Source organism: Capra hircus, chromosome 4 (genome assembly GCF_001704415.2).
Source record: "Capra hircus breed San Clemente chromosome 4, ASM170441v1, whole genome shotgun sequence".
Taxonomy (NCBI): Eukaryota; Metazoa; Chordata; class Mammalia; order Artiodactyla; family Bovidae; genus Capra; species Capra hircus.
The window spans coordinates 26158352-26176103 of NC_030811.1; the positions used below are offsets into that span (position 1 = coordinate 26158352).

Consider the following 17752-nt stretch of genomic DNA (forward strand, 5'->3'; position numbering starts at 1 on the left):
TAAAAACCAGATGTGGCCAAATTTATCCCATTCAGCAAGGACAGACTGAAGAAGGGACTGTTATAGAGCCCAAGGGACACTCTGACAGCTCACACAGGCTCTGCATACAATCAACACCAAGCCAAAACTAGTATTTGCAGCCTTAGTTTCATGAACTCTCTCCCACTTCACATGTTCTGTACCTCACTTATTAATACAGTTCCAGTGAGCCTGGCCATGCTTTTGCTCCTCACCCTTCCATGTCTTGTCCTTGCCTTATTCCTTTGATTCAGTGTATTTCTCTCCTTGGCTTTGGCTGTCCTTCCAGCTATTTTTGGTCTCTGCTTTGGGTTTAATGTACTTACAAACTATCCTGACTAACTCCTTCATATTTATAACCCCTGATTTAACTTGTCCATGATTCCTTCTTCCAATATACAGCCATCACTCACCCCCAACTTTGACCTGAGACCATGAAAAGTAGCAATCTTTGATATAAATGACTTTTTGGATAGTAGTTCATCAGTTATATTTTTGGATCTACAAGCAAAACATTTGGGGCATGGTCACCTACTCTATTATCTGGAAAATTGTCATTGTCCTCCTTTTCCTGATGAGATTATATCAGCTTGGATATGGGGCTTCCCTCGTGGCCCAGTGAAAGTGAAGTGAAAGTCTCTCAGTCGTGTCTGACTCCTTGAGACCCCATGGACTATGAATTCTCCAGGCCAGAATATTGGAGTGGGTAGCCTCTCCCAACCCAGGGATCGAACCCAGGTCTCCTGTGTTGCAGGCAGATTCTTTACCAGCTGAGCCACAGGGAAGCCCAAGAATACTGGAGTGGGTAGCCTATCCCTTCTCTAGGGGATCTTCCCAACCCAGGAATCAACCTGGAGTCTCCTGCATTGCAAGCAGATTCTTTACCAACTGGGCTATCAGGGAAACTCAGACGGATTGGTCAAGAACCCACCTGCAATGAAGGAGATCTGGGTTCGATCCTTGGGTTAGGAAGGGAATGGCAACCCACTCCAGTATTCTTGCCTGAAGACACCCATGGACAGAGGAACCTGGCAGGCTATGGTCTATGGGTCGCTAAGAGTCAGACACAACTGAGTGACTAACACTTTTTTTTTTAATCACTTATGGCTGTGTAGGAGGTGGTAATTGACTTACCTTGAAATCAGGATTTTCCAGCTTCAGAGAATAGTGGTTAAGACCACAGTAATTAAGAGCCCAAATTCCAAAGTCAGATGACTCAGATTTAAATCCTGCTCCCTCAACTCACTACTATATTTTGAGCCTTTTATTTTTTCATTTGTTTTTGGTACTTGGGGTTTGATTATTTGGGTGCTATTTAAATAAACAAGGTAACAAGCATCTTGATCATATCAAGTTAGAAATATCAGAATCATTCACAAAATTTTAGGTATTGGCTCCTCTGCTTTCTTTGCCTCTGCATTCCTCAGTTTCTCTTTTTTGCATTCATGAATTCCTTTGCATATTAATTCAACTAAATTATTTATCTATCATGTTGTTTGGCACTGTGCAGGGTCAGAGAGATACAAAGATAAGTCATGGACTGTACCTTTAAAGTTACATATATATATATATGTACATGTATATGTATATGTATATGTGTGTATATGTATATATATATGTATATATGTATATATATGTATGTGTGTGTATATATATGTGTGTATATATATATGTTATATATATATATATTTATCTTCCCAACCCAGGGACATATATATATAAATGACAGAGGGTCTTGCAAATAAATACAGGCATTAAAATGCTAAGAGTGATGAACTTCCCTGGTGGTCCATTGCTTAAGAATCCACCTACCAATGCAGGGGACACAGATTCGACCACTGGTCCAGAAAGATGCCACGTGCCACAAGGCAACTAAGCCTGTGAGCCACAACTACTAAAGCCTGCCTGCCTGAGAGACTGTGCTCTGCGGTAAGAGAAGCCACCACGGGAAACCCACGCACCACAACTAGAGAATAGCCCCCACTCGCTGCAACTAGAGAAAAGCCCACACATAGCAACAAAGACTCAGCACAGCCAAAAATAAATTTTAAAAAATTTAAAAACCTCATTACCTACGAGCCCCCAATTTCCCTTTAAAAAAAAAATGTTACAGGTGCTGAGATAGAGAACATTTCAAGGTACGTTGGAGCATAAGGGAGGGCACAGGTTACACCTGAGGGGACAAAGTGGAGGACGATATCAAGAAGTAGAGGAAGTCTTTGTGGAAAAGGTTGACGCCCAGGTCAAATCTTGAAGCTGTCCTGCTTTTCACTTGCAGCCTCAGACCAATTCGAACCCTGAGGAAATATGGTTAAGACAGTCTCTACAGAAAAGCTCAGAAATGACACCCCATGTCCTGGATTCCAGGGGCCTAGCTCCAATGGCTGGGGCTCCCACATCGCCTCCCTGGTCTCCTTGTTGGCATCAGTTAAGGAACCTGAAGTCATCAGGAGTAACCTCCAAGTCCACAGTCATAGCTCTGTTGTATCTCTCCCAATACCCCATAAAAGGCTCAGTTCTTGGTATTAAGCTGCAGTCTTTATCAATGTGGTATCCAAATCTTTCCTGAACACTTAAGCCCTTCTTAAGTGAGCAGAGCCTTTGTGGCTTGTCTTTGCCAGACTCTTCTCTGGGATCTGGGTCTTATTTTGTATGCCAGTTGGAGTTCTGCCATCCTCCCGAATGGCCAACTATCTACCATCTCTGCTTGAATTCCCGGCCCCACACTGGGGTCCCTACCTACCTGGAAAACTTAGCCCAAGTATATCTGGATTGAGACTCACTTTCAGTAAAGACTCTTTCTTTGACAAATTCTAGTTAGTCTCCTCTGAGCCTTCTTCTTACCCTGATCTCACCCTTGGTGCCCATCCTGCCTTTGGCTGCCCAGACCAGTTTTTGCAAGAATTCTGTTAAGTAAATTTAGTGTTTCCTACCCTTGATGTCTGATCACCCTTGACATCTGATCAGTTCCTCATCCTCCACTTTTGATGTATAAGTCCTTGGTCTGCCTTTTGCAAGAATCATGCTAGGTCAATTTAGCACAAATTCTCCCACCTCTGGTGGCTCCTTGTAGGAATTTTCTATCCCATCCACTGATACTCTTCCCTTGGCTACAAACCCCCACTTGAATTTGCTGATTTGGAGTTGAGCTTGATTTCTCTCCCCAGTTGCAATAAGCGAGGATAGCCCATGGCTCAGCTGTCCTTCTGGTCTACTGTAGGAATCAGGCCTCATTCCAGCTCCTTCTCACCAGCCCCAAGCTGACACATATGCAACAATACAGCTCATGTAGGGAATTCCCTGGTGGTCCAGTGGTTAGGACTCCATGGTTAGGATGCCATGCTCTCACTGTTGAGGGCCCAGGTCCAATCCCCCGTCGGGGAACTAAGATCTACAAGCTGCGCAGCCAAAAAAATATACAACTCAAGTAGACTCACCTGTAAATATGGATCTGGGGAATTGGGGCCAATTCTATTCCAACCAACATTCCCTAATTCATTCAGTCAACTGGATAATCAAAACATATGAATAAATTTAAGTGGTTTCTAAACATAAATATATTTTCAAAGACCTTCCTTATTTGTATTACAGACATTAACAAAATACATACACTCAAGGCATAAAATATCTGTCTTGTGCTCTTTTGCATAAAAAAAATCATAGTGGATACAGATCTCTGATGCTTCAGTGGTGCCATAAACAAATTTGCTGGCCTGTTTTTGGACAAAGAATTATCTGAAATTTTACCTCTTGGGTTCCAAGAATGTTTTTGTTGTTAGTAGAGAGACTTTATTGTAAAAGCCTCCTCATCTAGACCTCTGGTGACTTTTCATGTTTTATTCATCTCTTTCATTTGGCTTCAAGTGAGGTAAGGACTTGATAAAATTCAGAATTTACTGAATTTTGTCTTAATATCAGGTCCAAAATTTTCATCTCCCTTCATTGAGCTTGTTACTGAAGCATTTTGAAGGAAATGGCGAGTCAGCCATTCATTGGTTCTCATGGCTTTGCAGTGGAGGCAGGGCCTTTCCCTGATTTGGTAACCTCCCATATTCCTTTGCCTCTGAGTTGTTTTTCTCTTCTTAATACTGGCTGGTGATGGGTGGGGTTCACTTTCACTCTCCTTCCATGAGGAGGCTCCAGAGTTAGATTCTTCACTGTCACACTCAGTTGTATCACTGTCATGTTGGGTCCGATTCACTTGACTGAATTCAGAATAGCGCCTTGCTCGTCTTTGTTCAAGACAGGCATTGACCAAAGCCACTTCTGAGTCAGTTACAGGGGTAAGTTGGCTCTGCTTTGGTTTTTTCATCATTTGCAAAGAATCCCAGGCACCCTCTTTGCCTCGCCGCTTATTGGAAATATCTTTGCTTTCTAACAACAATGAAAGAAATCAACAAGTTAGGCACATTTTTGGTTACTATAACCTCATCTTAACTAAAAAGGAAGCCTATGGTGTGGCTCACTCTTTGCTGCCATTTGCCAAGCCACCACTTTTCCCCACTCATTTGCAAGTGTTGGCAGCTGACTTCATTTCCAGTGCCATACGCAAACTCCTAAAAACCAAAAGGATCAAACAGATGCTTGACATATTACCTTTGAAGTTTCATGGACCCTTGAAATAATATCAATGGAAAGGTCTCCAAACCTTTCTGAGGAGGACCCTTTTAACTTTTGCCTTGATGGTTTTTTTTTTAATATATTTTTATTTACTTATTTGGCTGCTGTCTTAGTTGTGGCAGGTGGGATCTAGTTCCCCAACCAGGGATCAAACCGAGGACCCTCGTATTGAAAGATCAGAGTCCTAGCCACTGGACAGATTAAAGTGTGTATAAGAATGTGATTTGGGTAGCAGAAAATGAAAAAGGATTTTCTCTGTATACACTGGTGTACTGGACTTGGCTCATACCAGCCAGCTCACAAGAAATGATAAACTTTCCAGAACTTTGCGAGACGGCTGTTAAATGTAGCCATTAGTAAAAATTAAATTATACATGCTTATCAATAAATCAATTTGCTACAAATAAATATAATAAATACTCAAAACTCATCACTTCCTTAATTATTTTACTACACTTCATTATGAGGTTTGCTCTTGAAGCTACTATTTATGTCTGTTCTTTCTGGATATTAAAAATACTATGTAATGATGTGCTGGTATACATCTCTTCCTAACTCCCATGTTCAGTGACATTATGTTGCTGCTGCTGCTGCTGCTGCTGCTGCTGCTGCTAAGTCACTTCAGTCGTGTCCAACTCTGTGCGACCCCATAGACGGCAGCCCACCGGGCTCCCCCATCCCTGGGATTCTCCAGGCAAGAATACTGGAGTGGGTTGCCATTTCCTTCTCCAGACATTATGTTGGTAACCTGAAAGTAGTTTTGATGGGATAAAAATCAACAAGCACTAAGAATCAGGTCTTCATTTACGTAGATTTGTCTAGACAGGTTCTGTAGATCGTCTAGACAGGCTTCCCAGGTGGCACTAGTGGTAAAGAACCTGCCTACCAATGCAGGCGATTTAAGAGACCTAGGTTCAATCCCTGGGTTGGGAAGATCCCCTGGAGGAGGAAATGGCAGCCCACTCTGGTATTCTTGCCTGGAGAATCCAATGGATAGAGGAGCCTGGTGGGCTACAGTCCATGGGGTCACAAAGAGTCGGACACGACTGAAGCAACTTGGCACACAATGCAAAGTAGTGGAGAATATGTTACTGATGCAGATAACATTTAAAGGTATCATGCCTGCAGCTGCTATAATGTGAACAGCACCCAAAAATGAGGAAATATTCTTCCAGTGTATTCTAAAACTATTATCTAGCTCAGCAAAGAAGTCACTCACATCATTAACAACCAAGTTAAGTTCCAACATACCTCTTTCTGTTTCTTTTGTCCTATTCCTTAGTCATATTGGAACTAAACCCATTTATCTATTGTAATTATAGGTTGGCTAAGGCTGACAGTGGCCAAAATCAAAGAAGTACTTTGTGAGAATCAGTGGTCTATATGGAATTTACCATAAAGTATATTATATATTTTATTATTTGTAAATTATCTGATATACATACTTTATACTAGTAAAATTTTGAATGATATATACCACACACATGTTTGGAGAGCCAGTTGTTAAAGACTTATCAGCACACCACTGCTTGTGCGTGCTTAGTCACTCCAGTTGTATCTGACTCTCTTCGACCCCACAGACTGTTGCCAGGCTCCTCTGTCCATGGGATTCTCCAGGCAAGAACACTGGAGTGGGTTGCCATTTCCTTCTCCAGTGAGAAAGTATGAAGTGAGTGAAGTGAAGTCGCTCAGTCGTGCCTGACTCCTTGTGACCCCATGGACTGTAGCCTACCAGGCTCCTCTGTCCATGGGATTTTCCAGGCAAGAGTACTGGAGTGGGTTGCCATTTCCTTCTCCACCACTGCTTATAAGTTATTCAAAAAGATGTCATGTATAGCTCATAGTCTTCCAGAAACACTAGCAATAATTACGTGTGAAAGGCAAGCTGTGTGATGGGAGAATGCTGAGAAATGAAAAGACAGCTTGAGCTCTACCTACCAGTAATGTATAGCCTCTAGCAGCTCTGCTGAAGTAGCTAAGCTGTCCTTCTGCACCAAAGCAAAGCGCTCATTCATGGGCCACCAGAGGTCTGGGGAGGCTCTATAATGCTCTTGACTGTTTATCTCTGTTGTCTGCTTTCCACACCCAACACATATATTTTTTTCATCATAGTCCAACATCAAATAAGTACTGGCTCTTACCTTTACTTGGTGAAGTACTTGTCCCATTGTCTTCATCCTTTTTCTTCTCAGACATCTATTTCAGAAATACAGATTAGTAATAGTGATCTCAGTTGGTTGTTTTTCACTCATTTTTACTTTGACAGTCTAATTTTAAGCAGTCAGTGTGGTCCAATAAATACTTATTGAGTTCCTATTATAGTGATCCTACTTCTGCAGCCCATTAAGAACACTATGCTTTGACAGCATGATCTACCAAAATGTTTTGAACAGCAAAATGGAAAAAAGATTGAGAGAAAATAAGACCAATGACAACTTATAAGTTATAAAGTTTTCCTGAACTCACTGACATTATAGAGAAATACTGTTTAAATGTCATTTTTAAATGACTCAGACAGTAAAGAATCTGCCTGCAATGTGGGAGACTTGGGTTCAGTCCCTGGGTTGGGAAGATCTCCTGGAGAAGGGAATGGCTACCCACTCCAGTATTCTCATCTAGAGAATTCCATGGACAGAGAAGCCTGGAAGGCTACAGTCTATGGGGTTGCAAACAGTCAGACACGACTGAGCAACTAACACAAAACACAATCTTAAAAAAATGATAGTACTAGGACTAGTTTTAAATTACTTTTTAAAGGACATTTTATCAGGTCACATTATGATAATTCTTTAAGATCTTTATATGAATTTATAGACTTACTATCTCCTAAATCCTTCAGAAACATTCCTCCAAAATGCAAGCATAATATATTACTTGTGAAAATGGCAACCAGAAGAAATTGATTTCTTTGAATAATTCCAATTTCAAATATTCTGCCCCAATACTCCATAAATATATTTTTCCCATTTTTCAGATCAATATTCCACTTTTTGATGCTAAAAATTGTTTTGCCAAAAAATACACACACAAAGCAACTCTTTCAGAATATATCAAGTACTTGAGAAATATTCATAACACTTTTGGCACATAATAATTCTGGAAATCTATCACTGAGAAATAAACTCCAAAAGAAAGTTTAGTGTATAGACATATTCTCCCAATGTAATTAGGATAATATAAATACAAGATTCAAAAGTAGACATAGTTAAATTATGATATAATCATATCATATCTAGTTATAAAAATTATTATAATAAGGCTATGTCATAACATGAGGAAATAAATGTTATAATATTAATCTAAAATCAAGATGCAAATTTGTTTTTGCAGTATGATCACAACTTAGCTAAAAAGATGAAAAGAAGAACTACCAAGGAATGTACACGAGAGTTAGCAATAGTGGCTTTGAGAGTTGAAACTGATTTTTTTTCCATCTAATCCTTCAAACTGTCTACAGTTAGGGGAAAAATGAATTTATGTAGAATGCCAAACTACCTTTGGATTGAAAAGTACCATACTTGGGTATTTATAACTGCAGTCTGAGATCTTTGGCCCATTCTTTTCTTAATATTCCATCTTCACAAAGTTTGGTAAGTTTCCCTAATGAGGTACCTCTTTGTTTTTTGAGTTACTGAAATAATTTTCTGAGAATTTTGAGTGGAATCTTCTTTAAGGATACCTTTTGAAGAATGTTTTTGGGTGGGCTTATTTTAAATGTAAAATGTTTAGAGATGATTATGAAGATATTAGAAGTTTATGAACTTCAAAAAGTTAGGTTTATATTCTTTTCATGGAAAGCTTCCATATTTGAGCTGACGTCAAATCAAAACACAATCACAAAATCAAAAGAAAGATTTTACATCAAGCTAAGTGGAATCATATGAACTATGGTTACCAAAAGTGTTTTATTAAGTGTCTCTGGGTGTGACTCAGTTGAGTGAAAACAGCAGAAGTGCCTGCCCCACAGGGGAGGGTAGGACGGTGGGGAGCTCTGGGCTATGGCTCTGCCTTTCTACCACTGGGATTTTACCAAGCCACTTAACCCCTTCTAAGCTCCACTTCCACATATGCAAAAAGAGGAGCTTGGACTGGGACTGGGACTGTTTGGAAAAATACCAGCACTGTCTGAATAAACACTAAACATATAAACTAAATATAGCATATATAGTCTATGAAAGCAAAAGGGTAAATGTGTCTTGTTGCTGCTAAGTCGCTTCAGTCGTGTCCGACTGTACGACCCTATAGACGGCAGCCCACCAGGCTCCCCCGTCCCTGTGTCTTAAAAAGTGGCAAATCCAGAGGAGATCAGTGTGCTTTATGTTGGAGGATAATTATCACCACATTTCCATCATGATTTTACCATTACTTCAAGGTTTATAAATAAGGTTCATAATTTAGCAGAGAAAATTAAGTTCAAAGTGAAGGAAAAATTTCATCCTTTTTGACTAGCTCGCATGTGGTTCTCAGATTTCAAATCTGGGACCCTTTAAAAGAAGCAGTTGAATGGATTATAGCTGCCATAAGGGTATAAAGAGAAAGAGAAAACCTCTAAGATAATTAAGGTTTTAATCAGCACTTCAGTTCAGTTCAATCGCTCAATCATATCCGACTCTTTTCGACCCCATGGACTTTAATCAGCACGGAATAGATATAATTCAACATTTCAACTATGCCATGAAACAAACAAATGATATGGCAGGAAACCTGGGTCTATTCTGTCATAACCACTCATGACATTGAACAAGTCACTTAATCTCTTTGGGCTTTATCGATGGAAAAAACAACAACAACAGCAAACAAACAAAGGAAGGATACTGATATCTTCCTTGCCTGCAAAGAGGAGGCTGGACCATATGCTCATTTGAGGTCCTTGAAGCTCACTGCTCTATGACTCTGAAAAGCTGGTGCAAGTATGGGAGCAGAGAAATAGCTTAGACCTCTCAAATGGTCTTCATGATGAAACTGTCAAGAGTCATTTTCAATTTTTTATTAATTTTCTAAAGTAGCTTTTCTTGTCAGTCTAGACAAATTCAATGTAGTTAGCTAGGGAGTCTAAGACCTGTATAAGTTATCAGTATTCTGAATATTCTTTTGGCAAAATATCTACCTTAAGCATATAGACTGTAGATAAAACTTCTTTTTACAGGGAGGAGGTGGAGAACAGTCTTTGATTATTATAATGGAATCTAGCTGGCACAGACAAAATATGCCTCCTCCTCTCCATCCATCTAGAGCTGATATAGCACTCAGTCTAGCTGACCATTGCCAGACCAGTGCTCTGGCTGTAAGGCTAAATGGTAGTGGGTTTATTAATCATCAGCCTGGTAATAATAGCCAGCAAGGATTCTGTATCAATGACTTATAAGACCTCGGTTACTCATAATATATGGGAGCATCAGAGCTCTGATTAAGTGGACTATCTCACTCCTTCTGTGTGTGTGTGTGAAAGTTGTTCAGTCACGTCCAGCTCTCTGTGACACCATGGACAATAGCCTGCCAGGCTCCTCTGTCCATGGAATTCTTCAGGTAAGAATACTCGAGCGGGTGAAAGAAAGAAAGACAGTATAAGTCACTCAGTTGCGTCTGACTCTTTACAACCCCATGAACTGTAGCCTACCAGGCTCCTCCATCCATGGGATTTTCCAGGCAAGAGTACTAGAGTAGGCTGCCATTTCCATCTCCAGGCAATCTTCCCAACCTGGGGATCAAAACCAGGTCTCCCGCATTGTAGGAAGATTCATTACCATCTGAGCCACAGAGAAGGCCAAGATGGCATTTTCTTCTCCTAGTAGTGGTCCAGAGTGGCGACTTTAGCTCTGTTTAGTTTAGTTCTGGATCTTATTCTGTGTGAATAATGTACTGCCTCATTCCCACAACATGTATCCTATAAATATGACAACTTTGGAATCTTTGATTAGAATTACATGGTAACAAAGGGAATTTGGAGGTCATTAACCAGCAGGGAAGTTTTATCCCAGCTTACTTGGCATGTGGAGAACTTAGCAACTGAGAACAATCTAAATGTCTCAAAATTGCAGATTTGCTATGGTGCAACCATAAGACAAAATTATTCAGTTATTAAGAGTGCTTCTTCTGTGTGAAAATAATTTGATGAAGTATTACAACATAATGTTAAGTTTATAAAAGCAAGATATGAAAATCTATACAACATAATGCAAACCATCTAAGATAAAAAATAGAGATGAAGAGAGATATACTATGATACAAAAAAAAGAACTAGGAGAACATACTCCAAAATGTTAACAGTGGTTATCTCTAGGAAATAAGAAACAGTAGATAAATTTTCTTCATCCTTTTCTATATTTTTGGATCCTCTAGAATGATACTGCATTATTTTCAAAACTAGAAAACAAACTTGGAAAAACTAGTTTCACCACTGTAAAATTTATTTTATGGAAATTCCCTAGTATACAGTAAATTTATTTATATATTATTTAAAATGAAAAAATCATATCCTACCCAGATAGAAGCCCGAGAGAAGAACATCAGGACCAGTATAATGACAAAATACCAAAGCAGGAAGTTCCCTATTACCCCACAAGAGTCATCCTTCCGGCATTCATAATCTTGATTTGGAATGGTAAAACTTATAGGAATGGCGGGAGGATCCACCTCCCAAAATAAAGAAAAAAGATCTCCCATGATGACTTCTTGCTTTGAAAACAAAACATGCTCATAGGGATGAAGATGACTAGGAAGTACTTGAGGTGTATGACAACTTCCTTGGCAACCTATTATGACATATACACTTCATTAATTATGACAGGAACTGACAAACGTTTCTTGGATTGCTAAATTTTTGGAAGGTTTGTGTAAGTCACATCTATGAAAATTTAAGGTAATTCCCCATACCTCAATATGGTGCGTTCTGCCTTAATCTTTTTGTGTGTCTTGAAACTTGTATACATGGTATTTTCTTTACGTAAATCTAAGTCTCTAAGTTTCTAGTTTCATTTTTCAGTCTCTGTGATATATATCATACCATTGTAATTTTACATAGTTCTAATGTGTTGTAGACTGAACTGTGGTCCCCCAAAAGCCTGTGTTGAAACCTCAAGCCCCGATTTGACTATAATTGTAGATAGAGCCTAAAAAGAGATAATTACAGTTAAATGAAGTCATAAGGATGGGGCCCTAGTCCAAAATGACTGGTGTTCTTATGAGAAAAGGAAGAGACATCAAGAATGTGCAAGCACAGGGGAAAAAAAGAAAAGGCTATGTGAGGACACAGAAGAGAGCCATCTGCAAGCCAAAGGACACAGGCTCAGGAGAAATCAATCCTGCTAGCACCTTGGTCTTAGATTTCCAACATCTACAACTGCGAAAAGAATTGATTCCTACTGTTTAAGCTATGCAGTCTGTGGTATTTTCCTATGGCAACCCTGGAAAACTCATACATAATGCCAACAATGTATCTAAATTAGGTAGTAGTAGTATTCCTTTCTGGAGAAGCACTTTCACTTTTCACTTTCATGCATTGGAGAAGGAAATGGCAACCCATTCCAGTGTTCTTGCCTGGAGAATCCCAGGGACAGGGGAGCCTGTTGGGCTGCTGTCTATGGGGTCGCACAGAGTCGGACACGACTGAAGTGACTTAGCAGCAGTGTTCCTTTCTAAGCCTTGAATAAATGCACAGTAATTCACAGATTACATTAAGAGGGAAAACATAGATGTGTCTGTTGTGAGTTACATCAAACATGTACAGTTTCTTTCAGACATGCGTTGGGGAGGAAACTGGTATTCCAATTTTGTGTGTGTGTTAGTTTTTCAGTTGTGTCCGACTCTTCTTTGCGATCCCATGGACTATAGCCCACCAGGCTCCTCTGTCCATGGGATTCTCTGGGCAAGAATACTGGAGTGGGTTGCCATTTCCTTCTCCATTCTAATTTTGAACATTTGAACAATTTTCAAGTTAGTTCATCCCTAAATCTAAAACTAGAGCAAACCACGGTTGCTGCTAAGGCAATCTAAAAATTATAAAAACTCCACTTTAAAAAAATTGGTTAGATCTTTAAGAGCATAGCATACCTGCAGATTTTCATTACCATGCAATACCACAAGAAAACTTCATTTTCTTCTGTTGGACCTTAGAAGCATTTTAGGAAAATTTCTGGCCATTGAGACGTGCTGTGACAATCCACTAGCTTATCAGGACACAGTGTGATGTTTTTATTAGAGGCACGCTTCTCTGCATCCCCACAAGCAAGTCTCCAGACCTTGTGCATCCTGGACCTTGACTGTTTCAGGCCCGCGTCCCCTCCTCCAGGAAGCTCGTGGGGATCTCTGGCTGGGCCCGCCACGCTTCCTTGGGGCTCACTGCACTGCACCTCACCTATCTTTCTAGTGCACCTTCCCGCCTCCCCATTCCACCCCAATCCCCTCTCTGAGCTACTCCAGGCAGAAACCAGGGAAAGTTTTACTTTCACATTATCCCGCGGGCGGTTCAGCGGCACATTGTATTTGTTAAATAAAAGCAAACTGAACTCCCTGATGAACCTTTTCCTCAGGATTAGAAGTTCTTCCAAAGAACATGCATGAAAAGTAAAGACTGTTTCTTTGTAAAACCTCAAAACCACTAACAACTTTAACAAAACACAATTTGGTTTTTCTTGTTACTACTGCAACCTCATTACACGGATATTTAAAATTTTACATGGGGTCAGGACACATAATTTTTTTTAACACAGAGGTGTGAAAAATGCTTTCTCATTGCTGACGGTGTCTGGACACATTACCAAGTACTCTGCATCCTACAATTACCCACATTGCTTAATAAAATCTGCTCAAAAATATGAGTCCATAAACGCCCAAAGGAAGCTAAAATGATATTAATATATAGAAAATCAGCTTGTTATAGTTATTACTTTTTAACTGTGGGTTCAGAACCTGGTCTGAATTTTTGCTGCTCAGCTTTCTCCCCGCAGCAAAGTGGGAGCCACAGCTGCAGAGGCTGTTTCCCTGGTAACGCTCCTAGCCTCCTTTCCCCCGCCCCTCCTCCTCTTCCCGCGAGAAGAGACAGTCCCGTCCTTCCGGTAACTGTAGACGCACGAGCGGGTAGATTTCGCTGTCGCGCTTGCTTTCGCGCATGTGCAGTGGAGAGTGGCGCGAACCCGCCGCTTCCGGCCGAAGAACACGGTGCGTTTTCGGGGTCATCTTTGTGCTTCCTGGAGTAGGAGTCCGCGCGGCTCGTAGGAGTTTCGCGCCTGCGGACCTGGGGAGGGTTCAGCCAAAGGGGAATGTGGCCAGACCACCTACTGCCCGTAGTGGAAGGGAGGAAAGAAGCCATAGGAGTTGCTAAAGTTTGTACTGGGACAGCCAGGGAGGGAAGCTTTCCGCACTGGGGAATATTGACTCCTGGTCAGGGTGGCAGGAAGGGTACTGGTCTGTACTTAATGGGACATGACTCCCTAGAGCAGGAACAGGCCTTAACACTTGTCTGCAAAAGATTGGCCCTAGCGAAACAGACGAAGTATACATCCCAATGTGGACCAAAACTGCTCACTGTCCCCACTCACCTTTACTCCCTTCACACCGCGAGTACTCGCCCTTCTAAAAGTTAAATCCTTATACTTTTATTAGCAACACAAAACAGAGATGGCCTGGATGCAGAGTTGCTAAAGATCGTAGGCAGTTAATTTCTGCACAAGCATGTAGCAGGAGAATAATGACATATTTTATTTGGAATATTTTCTCACCAAACTTGATATTTTGGATTTCTTATAGCTCTTGGCCTGGTCCTTGTTACACATTCCAAAAATACAACACTAACCCTTGAATTGCAAAGTAAGACGGTTTTCTTTATTGGAAATGTTATTCTCTGAAGGGACCACCCAGTTCTCTATTGAGTACACTGTGATGCCAATGAAGCTGTCGTTTAGGGTTCGTTTTTCATATTAAAGAGTATTAATTAATATTAAAGGGTATTAACTAACATTAAAGGGCAAAAACAACTTGGAAAAACATTTGAAAGATGAGGAAAAAGTATGTGCAATTTTAAGTTACCCACTGGGAGACTGAACAACTATAATAGACACAAGTTTGATTTCTTACATGGAGCAGTAGTTCCTTTTGATTAATTCCTAAGCTTTTTGATTTTGAACAGATGCAAGGGGAGCCAAACCCAAGTGCTTCCCTTATTGACAGAACCATCAAGATGAGAAGAGAAACAGAAGCTAGGAAGGTGGTTTTAGCCTGGGGACTCCTAAATGTGTCTATGGCTGGAATGATATATACTGAAATGTAAGTTAATTAGCCAAAAAAAGTGGGAAAAAAGTAAAAATTGAAGAGGCCAACAGTTGGTTCCACAGGTTTTGTGTTCTGATTTTTGGGGTGTGTATATCTATGTCTTAATATTAAAAAGCCTTTCTGATTTTTTTCAGGACTGGAAAATTGATTAGTTCTTATTATAATGTGACATATTGGCCCCTCTGGTATATAGGTAAGTAATTTTCACTGTGATTTAGAGTTACACCCAATGAAAAACTGCACTCAAGTTGAATTCAACTTAGTATTCATTCCTTCATTCAACACATATTTGAATGCCTGTTATGTTCCCAAAACTGGGAATACACCAGGAAGGGAACAAGGTCCGTACTCTCATGGGAGGAATACTCTAGTAGAAGAGACAATCAAGTTAATAAACAGTACGATTTCAGGTAATCATGAGTTCTGTGAAGAAAAATAAACTTTGGAGCTGGTAAGATTTGTATTTGTTATTCTCCCTGAATTGCCTTCCTTACTTCTCTACGTTTTCACCTTTCAAGACCAACCAGATTTTTTTCCCATTGATACCTTCCTCTGTTTCCTCATTCCTTCCTCTCTCTGTTCTTCAGTAGTCCTTAGGTATAAAGAATCTTTGTGGCCATTAAAATAAATTCCAAAGTCTCATACATACGTTAAAGTCTGTGATAGGGAAGTGATGGGGCAAGTGGAAGAGCAAGAGTTTCTATATACCTGAGTTAGAATCATGGCTTCAGTAACTAGCTGTGTGCTATTGCAAAAGTCACCTGACTTCTTTACAACTGTTGGCAGAACTTTAAAATAAAGGTGAAAATGTTTATTGTAAAAGGATTAATGATAATATTTTGAAACTCGCTGGTAAATGCCCTACGCATAATAGACATTCATTAAATGTTAACTGTTAATGAGGAATAAGAATATAGTTTTTAATTTTTTTGTTGATAATTTGCTAAAGTATGCATGGTTTTGTTTCCCCCATTTAAATGTTCCACTCCCCTTTTAAAACATAAATTGTTCTCTTCCAGAGCTTGCCCTTGCATCTCTCTTCAGTCTAAACGCCCTATTTGACTTTTGGAGGTATTTCAAATACACTGTGGCACCAACAAGTCTGGTTGTTAGCCCTGGACAGCAAACACTTTTAGGGTTGAAAACAGCTGGTAAGTGTTTTATACCTTTTGCAAAGGTGAGGGGAAAGTTTGGCAGTAAATCTCTCAATTTAATTTTCTCATAAACTCAGCTAGAAGGGATTTCTAATGCCATCTGATTCAACTCTATTAAACAGTTTTACAATAAATTGTCTTAAGATCAATGATTATATTCCTATTTATATAAATTAAATAACATAGCCTCATGGAAGTTTGTTCCATTGTTTAATTACAGTTAAAATTAAGTGATTAATTTTTGCTGCATTAAAGCCAGTTTCTTTTTTTTTTTTTTTTTTTAAGTTTCTTATTTTTAACTTGATGGAAAATGGTACACAACCTTTTGTGATATTTTGGTAATACTACTTTATATAATTTAACAACCAAGTCACACTTACTTGCCATTTCCCTGACCAAAAAAAGATTCAGTTCATTGCATTTGTTTTCATAGAAACTTTATTTACTGTATGTGTGCTCAATTGCTCAGTCGTGGATTCTTTCCAACTCTTTGAAACTCACTGGTAAAATTTTTGATCTATGGACTGTGGCCCTCGGGGCTCCTCTGTCTGGGGAGTGGGTTGCCATTTCCTCCTCCAGGGGATCTTCCTAACCCAGGGGTCGAACTCTCATCTCTTGTGTCTCCTGCCTTGGCAGGCGGTATACTTACACACAGTTATTTGTTCCTTCTAGTTGTACAGACTACTCCTCCACGTGATCTGGCAGCAGCCCAAATCCCCCCCTCTCCACCTTCTTCAATTCAGGGTCAGAGTGTGTTAAGTTATAGCCCATCTCGCTCACCCAGTACCAGCCCCAAGTTCACCACCAGCTGTATAACTGGATATAGCCCTCAGCTGCAGGGTCTGTCGTCAGGTGGCAGTGGTTCTTACAGCCCCGGAGTGACCTACTCACCCATCAGTGGTTATAACAAGGTAGGACTCTTATCTCCTACTATTTTACTTACTGCTTCTCTTACTACTTACATTTTGATTACTATTTTAGAAGTGGGAGGTTTGAATTGAAAATCACCTAGTGAGTCAAAACTCCTTTTTTTTTTTTAATCAATGAAGAAACCCAGAACCAGTGGGTAATTGACTTGCCCAAATTTGCCTATTTAAGAGCCAAGAATAGGGCTTCCCTGGTGGCTCAGTGGTGAAGAATCTGCCAGCCAGTACAGGAGACATGGGTTTGATCCCTAGTCTGGGAAGATTGCCATGAGACAACTAAACCTTGCACTGCAGTTACTGAGCCTGCCCTCCAGAACCTGGGGGCACAGCTACTGTGCCCATGTACAGCCACTGCTTAATAAGAGAAACAACTGCAATGAGAAGCCCACACAGGAGAGAGAAGCCCCCACTCTCCACAGCTAGAGAAAAACCTGCTCACACAGCAGTGAAGACCCAGCACAGCCAAAAATTTAAAAAAGAGCCAAGAATAGAACTCAGTTAGAAGTTCTTTATATCACATCTTAAAAGAATCCTCAAAAAAAAAAAGATTTAGCTTTTGCAAAAGACAATGTACTGAGGGTAACCATCTAGGATTTTTCTGCAGACTCTTTATTTATTTATTTGTTTAATTTTATTTTGGGGCATACAGCATGGCATGTGGGGTGATGGTTCCCTAATATCTCTTGTTAAATGAGGAGTGTCTGGCAATGAAAACAAGACCTGTGTGCAAGTCTTTGTATGGATATAAATTTTCAGCTTTTTGGGGTA

General features: G+C 40.1%; 2 protein-coding genes across 4 annotated transcripts in view; one reads left to right on the forward strand and one right to left on the reverse strand.

Annotated features, from left to right (window-relative positions):
* On the reverse strand, positions 3561-11346 carry SSMEM1 (serine rich single-pass membrane protein 1). The gene is made up of 3 exons (XM_005679473.3): positions 11119-11346; positions 6780-6834; positions 3561-4392 (listed from the first exon to the last, which is right to left on the reverse strand). Exons 1-3 carry the CDS (start codon positions 11299-11301, stop codon positions 3905-3907), a joined length of 726 nt encoding a protein of 241 aa, XP_005679530.1. The 5' UTR covers positions 11302-11346; the 3' UTR covers positions 3561-3904.
* TMEM209 (transmembrane protein 209) overlaps positions 13614-17752 on the forward strand; it is a 28406-nt gene continuing 24267 nt past the window's right edge. Inside the window, exons 1-5 of one of the 3 annotated variants that reach the window (XM_005679470.3) lie at positions 13614-13794; positions 14762-14898; positions 15039-15097; positions 15924-16055; positions 16731-16969. In XM_005679470.3, the coding sequence (XP_005679527.1) occupies positions 14762-14898; positions 15039-15097; positions 15924-16055; positions 16731-16969 (567 nt within the window). In that variant the 5' untranslated portion in view covers positions 13614-13794. The other 2 variants (XM_005679471.3, XM_018046926.1) reach the window with 2 other exon arrangements.